This window comes from Phodopus roborovskii, unplaced genomic scaffold, assembly GCF_943737965.1.
Source record: "Phodopus roborovskii unplaced genomic scaffold, PHOROB, whole genome shotgun sequence".
Classification (NCBI taxonomy): domain Eukaryota; kingdom Metazoa; phylum Chordata; class Mammalia; order Rodentia; family Cricetidae; genus Phodopus; species Phodopus roborovskii.
In genome coordinates, this window is record NW_026126546.1 from 11,683,912 (window position 1) to 11,701,567 (window position 17,656).

At 40.7% G+C, this 17,656-nt stretch overlaps 1 protein-coding gene across 6 annotated transcripts in view; it reads right to left on the reverse strand.

The window, feature by feature from the left end:
* The window catches only part of Ewsr1 (EWS RNA binding protein 1), a 28,411-nt gene that overhangs the window by 10,469 nt on the left and 286 nt on the right, over window positions 1–17,656 (reverse strand). For 2 of the 6 annotated variants that reach the window (XM_051200268.1, XM_051200267.1), the window contains exons 2-9: window positions 12,906–12,942; window positions 12,724–12,775; window positions 11,032–11,155; window positions 10,489–10,503; window positions 6,377–6,563; window positions 4,439–4,606; window positions 2,605–2,816; window positions 1,439–1,619 (exon numbers count right to left, since the gene is read on the reverse strand). In XM_051200268.1, coding sequence (XP_051056225.1) covers window positions 1,439–1,619; window positions 2,605–2,816; window positions 4,439–4,606; window positions 6,377–6,563; window positions 10,489–10,503; window positions 11,032–11,155; window positions 12,724–12,775; window positions 12,906–12,942 — 976 coding nt within the window. Of the gene's footprint in view, window positions 1–1,438; window positions 1,620–2,604; window positions 2,817–4,438; window positions 4,607–6,376; window positions 6,564–10,488; window positions 10,507–11,031; window positions 11,156–12,723; window positions 12,776–12,905; window positions 12,943–17,656 lie in introns of all 6 variants that reach the window. The other 4 variants (XM_051200265.1, XM_051200266.1, XM_051200270.1 and 1 more) reach the window with 2 other exon arrangements.

Consider the following 17,656-nt stretch of genomic DNA (forward strand, 5'->3'; position numbering starts at 1 on the left):
GTTAACAACATTGAGCGCCTTACCTGGAGAAGACACTGAAAACCATCACCACACCACAATAAAAAAGGGTAAGGGGAACTGCCCCGTGTCCTGTCCCCACAGGATCCAACAGACTGCTTCACAGTCTGTTAAAAACATATGGGGTAGGCTATGGTCTCTTCTATGGCTCCAGGAGAGATTTCTCATCCAGAAAGATGGGCCCCTCTAATAGCAGTCTAACAAAGTCAGTACAATCATTACTTGTGGAATATTAAGACGAATAAGCTTCAAATTGCTTTTGCAATTGAAAAATACTAAGAATTCTAGGTGATTTGAGACGTGATGATAGTGATTTCAAGTGTCTATGTCTATTTTTAAAACATCCATAAAGACGTGAAACCTTTATAATGGAATGATATTCTCCAAATCAGAAGACCAATTTTTACTTTGTTAAATTATTCATAAAATTTGTATGTTATAAAATGACTTTTTCCCCCAATAAAGATTTCACTGAAGACTTTATTTATTAAAGTTATGCAGAATAAACAAAATATCTTTCAGTAGTACAGAAATTTGCTAGTATGAGTAGGTCAACTTAGTCGTTTTGAAGTTTGTTTCTATGAGAATTGCTGGCTTTTTGAACAGTTATTCCAATCAAATTTATACTCACTACAACATTCTGCATAACTTTTTTACTAGTTTATATAGGGACAGAACACACACGTAACTAAATCTGAATTATGTTAACCAACATCATACCTCACCTGCATCAAAGTATAGACACCAGAAAGGGAAGAGGGATGGTAGAGAGGGAGGGAAGGGTAGGCAGAGGCAGCAGGGTCATGTTACTGATCTAAACAGTTTTCTAAACCAGATCGTGCCATCAATCACAATGGTCAAACCAATTTAGACTTTGAAAATCTCCAATAGAGTGATGCTATACTCATACACATTACTCTGTAAAAAAGTCATTAGATTGTTCTGTGCTCCAACTCAGGCCATGGTTTAAGGGTTATGGGGCCAGTCTTCATCATGTTCAACAATTCTGGGTACAAAAACTGGAAACAGGTGCATCCATTTTCTGCAGTACATACACCAGGTATTTTAAGACAACCATTCAGAATTCATTAGTTAAAACCTAGGGTTGTTAGAAGGTTGTGTGTGTTCCATCCCAAATCTATTATCCAAAGAGGTTCTCACCTCTGAACACCACGAAGGGGACTGAAAGCTCTAGTTTCAAAGCCATTCTTTGCTCACCCCAACCCAACAAAGACTACTGGCAGGAAAAAAGCAAACTGCCATTTATATGACATTTCCATGTTTTACAAGATAGCTTGACCTCAACAGATTGTCCATGGAAATGTGGAATAAATTTCTTATGTCTTTCAGTCCCTTCTTCCCATTGAAAATCCTATGGATGAAGCAAAATTAGGTAAAAGGAGAAAAGGTTTGCTCTTACCCCATTCCACCGCGTCCTCCTCCCCGCCCACCTCTGCTCATGCCTCCACGATCAAATCCCCCTCTTCCCCTGCCCCGGTTATCAGGGCCACTCATGCTCCGGTTCTCTCCTGGTCCGGAAAATCCTCCAGACTCCTGCCCATAAACACCCATGCTACTGGGGTGGTCCTGTCGGAATGAACCTGAGGAAAGAGTCACATCTGTAAGCCATGGACCACATTTACACCACTGCCTGACATCCTTTCTCTTGGAATCAAGAAGCTCTCAACTGTAAGCAACTGCATACGTATTACAATGAAGGCTCCCTTAAAATACTATTGGTTTATCAAGACTAACACAGCCTTGTACAGCCAGACTATAATAAACTACATCCAAAGGGAAAAGATCCCCTAGGAAAAAAAATATATTCATAAGTTTGTGTGTCCAGGATGTCTCCAAAAGCAGTTTCTTTGCCCTACCTTCCAGAAACAAAAGTAGAGCCAGGTTTTCTAGGGCTCTGATATGCTAAGGGCTGAGATACACCAAGGAGCCTTATGTCATTCCAGTCAAAAAAAAAAAAAAAAAAAAAAAAAAAAAGATAAAGGAGGATAGCCAGGGTTATAAAGAGAAACCCTGACCCTCAAAATCAAAACAAACAAACAGAGCAACAATTAAGGCAGAAATTAAATAATAAATTAATATGCTTTGGGGGTTTTAGTTATTCTCTAATTTACTTTTATATGTAAATATAAGCACTGGGGCTCCATGGCAGAACTTGTGTTAAGACCTTGGGCTCAATCCCCAGCAGAAAACAAAAATCAGTTCCACTCCCAAATACCTCTAAGTTTTAAAAATCCCTCCAAACTATAGTATAGTCTCCAGTGACTCACACAAAATCAAAGCACACAGTTTTTACTCGGCTATCAGAAACCATAGCAGCCCTTCACAGCTAGCCTCCCACTCTTTTAATGCTTTGGGGCAGGTCCTAAAGAATCCCAGCCCTATCCACTGCAGAGTACCCACCCGGTTGACTGAATCCATACTGGGGCATTCACAATAGTATCCTGGATGTTATGCCTAACACTCATATCCAGGACTCAGGAAGCAAGCAGTGGTAACATGCCCTCCCCATTTTCAGAAACTCCAAGCACAACCACTCATACTTGGTTATCTCTCTTAGCAACTCACTCTGCTGCCCGTAGCTGCTGCTCTGTTGGCTATATTGACTTGGAGCCTGGCTGTAGGATCCAGTCTGAGGGGGGTAACTAGTGGGAGGCTGCTGCCCATAGCTGCTTTGTTGACCATAGCTACTCTGCTGTCCATAGCTGCTCGGTTGCCCATAGGTGTTCTGCTGAGAGTAACTGCTCTGATCATAACTAGTCGGCTGTGAAGAGGAGTAGCTGAAAGAAAAAAAAAAAGTTTTCAGGAAAAAAACCAACCAACCAACCAACCAAACAAAAACAAGTCATTTCACCCAAGACCCCAAAGACAAGACATTCACGAGTATCTGAACAGCCACTTTCTTTTTTCTATTACTGAGAGGGGTCTCAGTATATGTAGACCAGGCTGTTCTTTCATCTGCATACAACTCTCTTGCCCTAGTTTCCCGAGTGCTAGATAACAGGCATGCATCAATGTATTTGGCCAAGGAACCATTTTTGTATTTGTAATCATAAAGCTTTAAATGGAAAAAAAAAAAAAAAAAAACACCCAGCACACTCTGAGCTGCAGTTTAGAACTCCCATTTTCAACGATGTTTAAGGCAAATGCAGGAGTTCAGATGGGCAAAATGTGTACATATGCAGTGAAAAATGACATTGAAAGGACAGAATCAAGTGAGGTGTTTACTTCCAAGTATGTCTTCCTTTCTTTTTGCAGCACCAAGTCTCCAAACTAGACCTTCACACACTAGCAAGTGTTCTATTCCAGTCATCTAATAAGCTGAGTGATGACTGATTTTCTGAGGCATGACTGCTTGGCAAAACAGTGTGAACATATATATCACCCCTAAACTGACAGTTTTTCCTTCAGACTCAAAATGGTTTTGCTACTGTTTCAAACTTCTTTAGAAATCTAGGAATAAAGACAAGGAAGAAACCTTAGGATGTTGTATAAAAGATGCTAGGTTTCTGTGAAACTACCCAGCAGGTAATCTCCATACCCACACACACTATTAAAAATAAATTTTAGCTAGGTGGGATTAAGCTAACCCTTAATCCCAACACACAGGAGGCAGAGGCAGGAAGATCTAAGTTGGAGGCCAGCTTGATCTACAGAGCAAATTCCAGAAGAGCCAGGGCTACACAGAGAAATGCTGTCTAGAAGAAAACAAAACCCACAATAAAAAGACTCTCAATGAACGATAAATACGTGCATTAAACTAAGTATTTGTTATACCACTCCACAGCTGTTAAAATCCAATAGGTATGGACCTCCTTTCTAAGAACAGTTATAAACCCTGACCACTTCTGTTCCTATATTAGCAAATTAAACTAACCTTTAAAGACACAACTCTGTCAACTGACACTTCAAATGAGAAAATTTGCAGTATCCCTTATTTTATAGAGTCCAAAACTGAACACTATACCTACGATGGCTAATTTAAGACAGACTATGAAGGACAACAGAGCTTGAGCAAAGGTAGAGCATCTGCCTAGCAATGAACTTCCCTCCCTACCACCCACTGCAGTGCCAGGCACCGCAATTAGTGAAAGGGAGGGAAGTCTTGTCCCTACTTTACCCATGGTGATTCAATTTGAGAAGACACTTCTGTTTCTCATACTTCTAAGATCAAAAGTAAGTTTTTAGTCAGTATTTAGAGAATAGTTATTAGATAGATCCCAGACACTACTATGGAAACCCAAGACTGAGCTCTGAATATTAACTACACACACACACACACACACAGATATAGGAGAGTCAGAAAATAAATCTTACCCAAGGAAGACAATGCTAGTTGGTCAATGACCTGAAAAGAAACACCTATCTTGTTATATTACCACTGTCCACAAAGGAGGCTGACCTGGTAGGAGGGTAGGATGGAGGCGCGGTGACTGGCTGCATGGGGTAGCTCCCAGGTACCTGGGGATAACTGTAGTTACTCTGTCCATATCCTAGGCTGGGCTGGTTATAACCCCCTGTGCTAGATTGAGGTTGACTAGTCTCAGCGGGCTTGTTACCATCCTGTGGTCTAAAAGGAGAAATAAAATAGTAAGACTTAGTTTTAACACCCCCAAGTCCCTAGTTCTGTGAGCAATAGGAAATGTTAAGACCAAGCTTGAAAATAAAATAAACCCAGTTATCAGTCCACCAGTATTTGCTGGAAGAGAACACTAAGGGAAACTAACAGTGTACTTCACTTGTCCTGTATTAACAGCTACTAAGGAACTTTCATCATGTTATGTTGCCAGTGATCTTTCAAGAAAATAAAGTTGAACAATGTAAACTGTTTCTAATTGTTTCAACATTATATACTGTATCTGTGGGTTTATGCTACTCATTTACCAGAAATAGACTAGAAAAGACTTTTAACTTGGCCTTCTGTAAATTAACTTATCCTTGCAACACCAGTCTCCACAAGGCATGTATGCACCTCCCATCCTATGTTAGTTAAGACTAACTTAGGAACCCCCAATTCCTCATGGATCCAACAGTTTGCACCAAGACAGCAACACAGTTAAGTTAGGGCTATCTCAAGCAAAGCCCCCTTCAGCAGGTGGACCAGAGAAGATGCATCATCAGTACCGGTTTCTTCACTGAGATGTTATTATTAAAATTATAAACTTCCTCTTTCCAGTGAGGAGTAACACCACTGTTGATCAAGAGACAGTTTGCTATATTTAAAGGTGGTCAGCTCAGAAAACTAAGCACAACAAACTGATGACTTATCAAAACCCAATTGATACACAAACCCCATGTGGCTTAGCTATACCACTGCATGAGAAAAATCACATGGGACTTTGCACACCCAATAAAATTCTGCAATACCTAGGTCAACTGTAATGGAGCCTTTTAGGAACCAGCTAGTTAAAATCTAACTATTGTATGGCTATCTATTGGATATGAACTACAAGTGGCTCTGATTACTCACTGTGCATTTTATAAGTAATTTCACGAGTGTTTTGCCAGAGCTAATTTCTTACCTCTACAGCAGATAAAAAGTCTAGGGTACAAGTTGATCTCTTGTTTATTCCCTAATAAGTCTTCATTCAAATCAGAATTCAGTGTTCCTTCAAGACTGTATGCAGAAGCCATCTAAGTGCATTTTCTAAAGCAAAGACCTGAAATCTTCTGTTAAGTAATAATATATACCACTGATCTAGCAACCAGCCATGGAGTATGAACTTTATTGGATTTTTAATATTTACCACACAGCTGGGTACCCAGTTATGAATTTGTCTACGACTTTTGATTAGCAAACCACTACATCATATAGAGGAAATTATGTCATCTGCTTCAACTGAGGTATAATTCTTTCCAGATACGGAAATACCATTTACTGATAATTGGGTCATACACACTACTTTTTGACTTATGTGTAACCCACCCATCCTGTACTACCAACTACTGCATATTTCCTAAAGGATAACACTTACCAATTTACAGGGTCAATAAAACCAAGATTAAGTATTCTATTGGTAGTTAATAGTGTGGGGAAAAACACTCAATTTTCTTGTGTTTAGAAAAGCAAAACAGTCTTCTCTTTCCCCCAAAGTAGGTTCTGAAACCAGGTAACTGACATTCCTCGTTTTTAACCCTCAAATAGCACTATTTTGTTACCAGAATACCTGTATGCTGCGCTCTAGCACTCTGGCTGCTGTAAAGACTGAGAGCAGTCAATACCTAGCATATGTGAAGAGTCATCAACAGAAACTAAGTCACAGCTAGTCTAAATGCACAGTTACCCTTTCCTTCATATCCAAAGCTGACACATCAGAGGAATAGGCAACTGTGGCCTTACCTTGTAGGTGCAGTGGCTGCTGGCTGCTGGCCATAGGCTGGATAGGCAGGCTGGGTGCCATAGGCAGACTGAGCTGCGTAGGAGGCCTGGGTCGTGGTGACTGTAGCAGTGGTGGTGTCATAAGCACCAGTGCCATATCCTTGGACAGGCTGGCTGTATGCCTGGGGGGCAGTTGGAGTGGTATAACCTACAACAAAGGAGAGCTGAATCAGGTCCTCTTCACCAAAACAACTTGAAAACTGCCCACTTTAAAGCATCACAAAATTGAATCCCTATATTTTCCTTGCAGGAAGAATATCAACAAAGAAATGTTTAAATATTTTTTTTACTATATTCATTATGTTATTTTAATAGTTGTGTGCACATGGGAGTTCACCATGGCACATTCATGGAAACACAGGACAAGTTTGGGGAATTGGCTCTCTACTACTCCATCGATTCTGGTTATCAGGTTTGGTGGCAAGTGCCCTGATCTCCTCAGCCATCTCACTGACCCTGAAGTTTTAAAATCCTAAGTACCGTTTTTAATAACTCATTCACACATGTCTGTGGGAGATTGTTGAATCCCCTGGAACTGGAGCTACAGACAGTTGTGAGCTACCACGTGGGTGCTAAGAAATGAACCCTGGTCCTCTCAAAGAGCAGCCAGTGCTCTTAACTGCTGAGCCATTTCTCTAGCCCATTTTTAGTAACAAGTATGTTTTTAAACAAAACCCACAAGAGGTGGTGTGCTTTTTTGTTGTTGTTGTTTTGACACAGGGACTCATGCAACCTAGGTTGATCTTCTGCTACTTAGAAGCAAAAGATATCATTGTTCTGAACCCCCCACCAAGTCTCCAGCCTTGGGATTACAGGCACCACATCATACCTGGATTACTGGTGCTGGGGAATCCAGGGCTCCATGAATGCTAGGCAAGCACTCTACCTACATTCCCTACCTCAAGACAAAATATTCTATTTAAAAAAAAAAAAAAAAAAAAAAACTGTTGCCATGGAGAATAGGCTTCTTTCTGTCCCCATGGAAATGGGACTGGACAGGAGACAGTGCTAATTTTTTTATAGACCCATCTTGCTAGATTTCCTAATAAGTTTTTCAACTAACTAAAAAATAAACAGACAACCCCCTCAAAACAGGAAATAAAATGTTTCAGAATGGGAGGTAAAGGACAAATGACATAGCACTTAAAAATAGCTATAAAATAGTGATCAAGCCCTGAATTAAGCACCAAAACTTGCCATTTTAACAGTAGTACATTACATGAGGTATCACAACCTTTCCTGGTACTAGTTCTCTGCTTTCCTCATAATCAACAGGCTCAAGTAAATGATGCACTTTAAAAAAGCTTAGCCTACATGCCAGGATTCAAATCTAAAGAACCACCCAATTCTTACTAAAGTTAAAAATGATTTCTGATTATAGGTACATACCTGTGATCCCAGTATTACAGGGTCACAAATACCACAACAACCTGGCTATGGGCTATACAGGAGAACCTTGCTTTAAAAACAAAAACAACAAAACACTATACACACACAAACCAAAAAAGGAGTTTTACCATTTAAAACAAGTCTTGAACTAAGAATATTTTAGTATTACATTCATGACTAGCCATGTTGAGTATCAAAACAAAACCAAACAAAAAAACTCACAAAAACTGAGGATATTAACCTTAGACTGCCCAGGCTTGCTTACTGAAATCCCTCGTTTTCTACCTCAACTGCCAGATTTCTGGGATTACAGACATATACCACCATGACCAGCTTCGACTTGTTTTTGTTTCTTTGAAGTATGGTCTCACTATGTAGCCCAGGCTAGCCTTGAACTCAGACAGAAGCCTGCCTCTGTTTCCCAAGTACTGGGATTAAAGGCCTGTGGTACCACACCTAGCTTCTCCTTTTTAAATCTATTTATAGCACATAATCCTTACTTCTCAAACATTCAAAAGAAACAAAATGGTAGTTTCTGGTCTAATCTGGTAAAAACCTATAAAAATATACTTCACAAAAGGGCTCTAAACACTTTAGTTGGCATGTTGTTCACATGACATGGGATTTTCCTTTCATTCATTCATTCTTTTGAGACAGGGTTTCTCTATGAGACAGCCCTGGCTGTCCTGGGACTCACTTTGTAGACCAGGTTAGCCTCGAACTCAGAGATCTGTCTGCCTATGCCTCCCAAGTGCTGGGATTAAAGGCGTGCTCCACCACCACCTGACTGAAGTAGGATTTTTGTTTTATTTTGTAGTGATGGGGATAAAACCCAGAGCTTCACATGCATGCTAGGAAGCACTCTATCATTGAGACCTATGTAGTATGATAGCCTTTTTTGTATATCATGAAATGTTACAGTTTTACCTTGCTTGACTAGGCACCTTCTGACTGGTTTAATAAAGACTCAAACAGCCAATCACTAGGCAGGAAAGGATAGGCAGGACTTGAAGAAAGAGATAGGCACTCTGGGAAGAAGATAGGTGGGAATTGCCAGATAGAAACAGAGGAAGTGGGACTATCTAGGTATTGAGCAGAGACAACGAGCTATGTGGCAGAATGTGTAGATTAATATAATCTGGTTAATGTAAGTTTTAAGAGCTAGTTGGGAACAAGCCTAAGCTAAGGCCAAGTGTCATTTGGGAGCTGGCTGCCCAAAGAAAATCCAATTACAGTCTTATATAGTTAAAAGTTCTTTGCAAAGTTCTAAAATTAACATACACAGTACTCATTTAAACTACAATGGGGGGTGGGTGGGCTCTTGATCCTGCCACAATTGATGTGACAGTCTTTGTTGATTCCCTATGGGAAGTCTCACCTTCTCTGAGGAGTAGATGGGGGGTGGGGAGGGGAGAAGGTTGGGGGAGTGGAAGGACAGGAAGGAGAAGGAACTGGGATTGGTATGTAAAATAAGAATTAAAAAAATAATTAAGAGAGCCTTGTATAAATAATAATAGCATTATAGTAATAGATAACCGGTTAATAAGTAACCTTTTAATTAATCTGTAGTACCAACATAAGCACCCAAACAAAATGAACTAAAGTCAACCAAATTATAAGAGTCCAACAGCACATCTGTCTTTGATTCAAGAAAAAAAGTGGTAAGAAACACTGTACAAAGAAATTTTGTTTACGGTGACAAGTAGAAATCACAGCTTGACTCATATAAGTGAGATGCAGATATATAGTGCTTTTCTTCAGGAGCTTCATTTAAAATAAAGAGAACAGTGTATTCCTATGCATTCCCTTTGAGAATTATCCACTGATGCTTATATGTAAAGGCAGCATGGGGTTCAGAAAAATGTGCCTGGATCCAGCTTCCTATCCACTGGCTCCTACTTAAGCTATAAATTTTGGTCCCTAAAGCATATGTTCCTAAACCTACATAGTTTTAGTTTTGGTTCTCACCACACCTGTACTAGGTTAGATACTTCCATCCAAAGACAGTTAAGGTTAGCAAATTCTTCCCATGAAATACATGACAAAGTAAATGCCAAATATTTTTTCCTGTAACTAATATCATTCAGAGTTCAGCTAGCTGGAAAATAAAAGTCTTTACATTTCCACCACTTATATCACACAACAACCTACAGCGAAAAAATGGCCACAAGTTTCACATATTCAATATAATGTATTTTTAGACTAGTTTTCCGTTTTAGCTTCCTGGAATGCTATTTTATGCTTAAAACACACTATGCCTTAAAAAAATTCATTAGCACTTAAAACAGAAAATGGATTAAAATAATTTATAACATTTAAACAGAAATAAAATGTGCCTGTACTATACAACAGACAAACATACACATGCAGGGTGGCAGTCTGTTCCTTTAAATAAATCTAATCATGCAATCTAGCCTTCAGGGAGCAGGGAAAATCAGTTGGAGTGATAACCCTGGGAAGGCAAATAATGCTAACAAAGGCTTGACACAAGTCAAGGTTCAATAGTAAAACCTCCCCCCATGGATCTGCAAATGGCACTTGAAGCAGTTTTTCACATTAGCACCTTTGTGTGTGATGTTAGAGAGTCTGGGGTTTAAACAAATGAAAACACCTAAGGGTTAACATTACAGGGTTAGACAAGATGGAAAGCATTTCCCATGCAAGAATGAGCAGGATAGTCAAACCTGTACTGGTCCCTTCTACTGTGGAAAGCACAAAACAAAAAGTAGAGGGTACACTATCAGATGAAGCAAATAGATGTGAAAATCTTTTTTCTTTTTTTGAGACAGGGTTTCTCTGTGTAATAGCCCTAGCTGTCCTGGAACTCACTCTGTAGACCAGGCTGGCCTCGAACTCACAGAGATCCACCTGCCTCTGCCTCCCAAGTGCTGGGATTAAAGGCATGCACCACCACATCCCGAAACCATTTCAAATTTTAAACAGCTCAGTTGAAGAAGGCTCATTCTCAGCATCAGCACAATCTTTTATATTAGTCCAATACTGTTGTATATTATACACAGTGTATAAATGTTTTGTTTCTTTCGGAACTTATTCCACCCACACTCTACTGGATAGTCCCCTCATGGAAAATTTAAGGGCAAGGGAAAAATACTTCCTAAAAGCTCCCCAGATGTCAGTATACAAGAACCAGAATATACACCTAAGAGAACAGGCCTTTCAGCAAATCCCCTTGATACTATCACAAGTCTCTTGAAGGCTGGCCTTACCAGTGGGAGGCTGTCCATAAGAAGTTGCATATGCAGTCTGCCCATAGGTGGCAGTGGTCTGAGCCTGGGTATAGCTGACATCAGTAGGCTGTCCATAGGTTCCATAGCTTTGTTGCCCATATGCCTGCTCCAAAGAAATGCATGCAGTAGTTTCGTAAGAGAATATTGTATTTTAGCAAAATAACAAACTAATTTGTTAATTCACAAACTGGAGAACTGAGCAGAAAACACTGGCTTCTGGTTTTAAAAAAAAATAAGACAAATAATCTTAATTATCAATGTCTGAGTTCAAGGTGTCTTTTGAGTTCAAGGCCAGTCGGATCTACAAAGCAAGTTCCAGGACAACCAAAAATAATAAATAAATGCTCATAAAAATTCATTCATGTTTTGGTAAACTTAGATACAAAAACGTTCTTCAAAAATAACTAGGCAAAGTCTTAGTTAACCAAGCTTAGCAAAACGCTAAGAGCAATATGGGTACAGGTATGTAACCGACAGAACAAAATGAACATTGAGAAAGATAATGAAGATTCAGACAGCATCTTGCCAGATTTGAGAAACAGATTTTCAACAAGCTATTAACTCTGTTTCAAGAAAGTGAACCAGAACAGTTCGTGTTCTTATGATAGTATATCAAGATAGTAGTTTTTAAAAACTTGGACATCAGTAATACCTAAAAATCAGATAAGGAATGAGTTGTTCTTTCAGGTATTTACATGTTTGTATTGTAGAATTATTTGAAAGACCAATTAAATGTGAAACATAACTTCCAAATGTTTCCATGGCAGTTAATACTATGTTAGGATTAAAGGTTTGTATTACCTAATATATATTATATACTTTCTAGAATCTGTTACCTTGGGCTTTTTGAAATGTTGGCAACTGGAACCAGTGTATTACACTTTCTACCAAAGAACTAGGCTCCCAACTCCTGATCAACCCCCCCTACTCAAATATTTCTGCAATCTACCACTGAACCTCACTCCAGATTTTTAAGTATTTAATCACTTGACTGGTGGAAGGGTGCATATGTACATATCATGCACAGTGTATATGTGGTGGTCAGAGAACAACTTAGGAGTTGGTCCTCTCCCTCTTATGTGGAACTTGGAGGGGAAACAAGTTGTTGGGTAGCTGGTGAGCACTGCTTTCCAAGGAGTTTTCTCTCTTGCCCCTTGCCTATATTTTTACACAGACTTATATACTGGCAAGAGCTGAGAAAAAGTAGCTGACTCCACTTGTCAATGTGCAACCACTATCAGGTTGTGTAATAGCTATAACGGTGTAATTTTCTCATTGGCAAAATGTCCTAATATGATCTTCCTTTGAAGAATTCCAATGATGACTAAATTACTTTAAGCATAATAAAATATGTAGAAAGACCAAGACTAAAATGAGATATTTTTTGAGCCTAGGAAGTTAAAAAAAAAAAAGCAAGCCCATTTCCAGTTTTAAAAGGGTTTCATTTACAACAAACCCTTATTGTAAAAGATTGAAACTATCAAGTTTTTTCTTTCTTTCTTTCTTTCTTTTTTTTGAGACAGAGCTTTTCTGCGTAGCCCTGGCTGTCCTGGAACTCACAGAGATCCACTTGCCTGGGCCTCTCAAGGTGCTGGGATCAAAGGCATGTGCCACCATATACTGAAACATTTTCAATAAAACATAACTATCCATCCTTGTCTTTGGGATTACCTGGGTGGTCTGTGCATATCCTTGAGTTGGCTGGGCGGTATAAGCACTGTAGCTGCAAAAAGAAACACAAGAATTGAATACAGAACATTCTGATTGTGCTACTATATCCTTTACAATTACAAAAGGCCTCATAATCTAAAACATTAACAGTGGACAAGTATTATTGCAGAAGGCTGACTTACCCCTGCTGGGCTGCAGCTTGGCTGTAGGTACTGTAATCTAGAAGAAACAAACAAAAAGCCCAATTATTAACACAAAGAAGGGAGAAAGGACAGAGACAGAATTCAGGCAGCAAGAATAATTCTTTAAATTGTTTAGAATGGACCTATGTGCACATCTCATCTCTCAACACTAAACCAAGTTATTAAGCCAGTTAATGCAAGAAGTATGAATATGGTGCTAGCTAATGAGGTCAAGATCAGTTGAGTTGGCAGGGATACCTCACATACCCTGCATATTCCCACGACCATAAACCCATCACAACCACTAGTCATCAATTCAAACACATGATCATTATCTCAAAGCTAACAGAAACCAAGACCACAAAACAGCATCAACTTTACAGTTATATAAAAAGGAGCTATACAAAAGTATTAGAATGCTCTCCTCCCCTCACTTTCTGCTTTTTTGAGATAGGGTTTCTCTGTGTATGTAGTTTTAGCAATCTTGGAACTCACTCTGCAGACCATGGTGGCCTCAAACAGAGGGATTCATTTGTCTCTGCTGTCCCACTAAAAACACGATACACCATGCCTAGCTTCATTTTTCTTTTTAGACAGGGTCTCTCTACATAACCTCAAACTCAAAGAGATCCATTTGCCTCGGCCTTTCCAGTGCTGAGAATACAGGAGTGAGCTACTACGTCTAGTTTCTACCAGTCTTTTTCACTGTAGCAAGAATAATCACAATTCCCTATAACAAGCAGTAACAATGAAATAGAATGAAAAACCCATGATGACAGTTATTAAATCTAAAAAGGGCCTGCTGTCAGATCTCTATCTTCACAGTAACACAAAAAGCTCGAAACCCCAGGGAAGCCAAGGCAAAGGATGGGAGTTCACCAGTGGTTGCAACACATGCATATTCCCACAACTATAACCTGGCATATATGGACACCCTGGGTTCCAACTCCAGCAGCATGCACACACAACTGAAGCCAAGTCAACAAAATCCAAAAACTGGCAAAGATGGGAAAACACTTAATAGGCCCAGGGAAAAAAATTCTAGGTTCGCCATTTCCTAAAACTTACAAAAATGTTTTCAACTTAAAAAAGCTACACATTTTCTTCTCTGTAAATGAGTCCAGCTATCATTTCCTTTCTCATATGAAATTTATACTATATCAAAATGAATTAGCCCTATGATGTAGCACTTGTCTTTCAACCCAGCACTCAGGAAGCAGAGGCAGGTGGGTTTGTGAGTTTTAGGTCATCTTGGTCTACATAGTGCATTTCAGGACAACCAGGGCTATAAAAGACCCTGTATCAAAAACAAATGAAAAGAGACTAAGTCCAGTTGACTTGGGTATCAAGTAATGAAAATAAATGCTTAAATTTTCTTTTTTTCTATCCTTTTCAAGACAGGGTTTCTTTGTGTAACAGTCCTGGCTATCTTGGAACTCACTTTGTAGACCAAGCTGGCCTCAAACTCATTGAGATTCCAGTCTCTGCCTCTGGAGTGCTGGGATTAAAGGTATATGCCACCACTGTCCTGCAAATGCCTACATTTTCAAAGCAACACTTAATTAAAGTTACCTAAGTTTTGGGGCATTTTTTAAAAGCAATTTTTTGGTTTGTTTTGCTTTTCAACACAGGCTTTCTCTATGTAACAGCTCTGGCTGTCCTGGAGCTTGCTTTGTAGACCAGGCTGGCCTCAAACTCCGATCTGCCTGCCTCTGCCTCCCAAATGTTGGTATTAAAGAGTATGCCGCTACTGCCTAGTGAGCGATTATGTTTAAAAATAACTCTACCTAATCATCTTCCCTCTACAAGGATACATATCTTCTTTGGTGTTTAAAGCCAGTACTGTCATTAAGACAGAACAAAGGGTCCTTTCTTTTCCAATCAGAAAGCAGTCAGTCCCTAATCTAAAAGCAACAGTTGACAGCTTTCTTCAAGAAGGGGATCTTTCCCAACCCAAAGCCAATAAGTATCCTGGCCAAAAGTACTTTCCTGAACTTATCTCTTAAAAGCTGACTATCTTTCTACCTTTTTGCACCTTATTCAGATATTTTCCCTTTTCTAGACCCTTAATTTTAGAGCCCAATTACCAATGTCACCAGTAAACTGTCCAAAATACATCTACAACAAAAATAATTCAACAAAATCCTGAAGCGGTTTTTCAATAATGCTCCCCCATCCTTTTTTTTTTTTTTTAAAGACAGGGTCTGACTACTTAGCTAGCTGACCTTAACTAATTATGCAAAATAAGATAGCCTCAAGCTTGCTACAGACCCACTCTCTCTACAACCTAAATACTGAGATTACAGGCGTGTGCTACCTTGTCTACTTTGTCACCTTCTTTTGTTTGTTTGCTTTTTGTGACAGAGTCTCACTATGTGGCTCCAGCTGTCCTGGAACTATGTAGAGGAGACTGGGCTTGAAACTGTCTGCCTCTGCTCCCTGGAGCTCTGGGATTAAACTATGACCAGCTACATTCTTTATATGAAATAAAAATTATTAAAACATTACTTTCTTCCATGTAGTTTTTGTAAAATACACCATCAAAGCATCTAAATCCAAGCATTGAAACTTTCATTTTCTTGGGATTTCTGTGTAAAAAACTGATTTTTGAATCACTGGCATTAAGCTCAATGTTTACAAGACTTATACAAGAGCAGTTACATAAAATTGGCAAAGCTGACACAGAACAGCTAACCACCTCAGATCACTGTGAAACCAGAGAATTTGGTAGGCTAATGGAAGTGATCACCTTAGCTCATTTGTGTCTACCTAATTACAAGCCTCCTTCTTTCTCAAACATGACAATGAAGCAATGGTCAGATAATTTAACAATTGAAAAACCATGCACAAAAAGACAGTTAAAGAAGCAGGCAAAGGGGCTATGATGGGTGGGGAGGGCTCAAGAATGCAGCGAATATTTACTTCTTGTTCTGATAGTAGTTATTTGGGTACTGTAATTCTGCTTTATTGAAATACTCTGTAGGCATTATTCTAAAAGATATATGGACGGATGGACCTGTTAGGAGCAACAAGGACTGTATTCCCTAAGGCAGTGCCTTACTGCAGGAAGTCACTTGCCAAGCTGCAGAGACATGGAGATTTAGGCTACATAATGTATTAGTGCCAACAAGGGTACATTTCTTGGGACCGAAAAGCTTTTAAGGACTGAAGAGCTCAAGAAAAATGTTTCCCCTGAGACAGTTTCTCTTTGTAGCTTTGGGTGTCCTGGAACTCACTCTGTAAGACCAGGCTGGCCTCGAACAAGAGATCCATCCGGCTGCCTCTGCTGGGGCTAAATGCATGTACTGCTGCAGCCGCCGCCACCCGGTGTCAAAAAAAAAACTTTGAAGAAGCCTAGCTAAACTATTCTTCAGGAAAGGACACTACGTCCTAAATAAGGTTCCTTCAGCTGGGCCAGGACTGCGGATATAGCAGAGCATGCATTTGAATCGAATATGGTTCACGGTGGCTATCAGCAAACAGGATTTGAACAAAGGTGACTAAAAAGTAGCAATTATCTAACAAGCAAAAATCTGCAATTGCCCTTTTTGACTTTAGTGGGTAGAAACCATTTTGCACCAGGATGTATTTATTGGGCTATAGTTTCTCAGTCTCTCTTAGGGACACTTTTGGTGGCTTGGTATTAAAAGCCAGCATTTACCTTACCTGTTTACTGACTACATCGTTAGCGTTGCCAAATTGTGATGCTGGAACTTTCCCAAGCACAAATGAAGGACCCAGAGCTTTTCCTGTTTTCCCCCTCGATTTCTCCTCCTGTCTCCAAAGGCTACACATCAGATCCCTAATTCTTCCAGAGGCAAACAAATCGCCACCGTCAGTTAACCAAACTGCTGGTGCTAGGCTACACTCATTCAGAAACACAGCACCCATCACATCGTAGAGTTCCCCACCACCGACTTTTTAAAGTCGGCTACCGGTCTCCTTTCTCAGGCCTCAAGAGGGCTAAGAAATAAGCCTGCTAGCTTAATGAGCAGGTCTGCAGAAACGCGCGGGGTGAGGCTTTCTGTTCTCCTGGATCAAAAACTGCTAGACATTTCTGGTTAAGATTCCGCTCTCCTGATCCAGACCGCCTTGTTACACAACCGCTCCCCGCGCCGTTTGCTGAGAAAAGGACCCTGGGAAGCCGCTGCATTTTTGGTCAGGGAAGGCGGATAAGTTAACACATGATAAAACCGAAGCCTCCGAGTGAGGAGAGTGCAGATTTGGGGGACCCACTAGGTTTAAGGCGGAGCAAGCTCACTCTGGGCTGGGGGCCCTCCAGGGTGCAGCCTGGTAGCGCCGAGGCAGGCCTGGAGGATAATGGGGCTCCCACTCCTAAGCCGGCGCCCCTCGCCGTACACATGCGCAGCGCCTTTTTGTTTGTTTTTAAATCTGAGCCTCTCCACAAGAAACACTTGCCCTCAGGCTAGCCCCGGGAGGAGAGGTTACAGGGGCAGCCGACCGCGGCTCCCAGAGCCGCCATCCGACACCCCGCCTCACGCGCCTTCGGGGTGATGGGCCCGAGGCCCAAACGCGGTCCCCTTTGGGCCTCGGAGGCCGCAGGCCCCGCCCACGTGGCGGGAGCCCCGGAGCACCCACACCGACAACCGCCACACAAAGGAGGCCAAGGCGGGCTCCGCACGCCCCAGCTACCGCGAGGCCCTCGCGCGCAACGCGGGCGCCGGAAGGTTCCAGAACCAGCCCGCCTGGTGGGGGAGGGGGAGGGGAACGCGGACCCCCGAGCTCGTCAG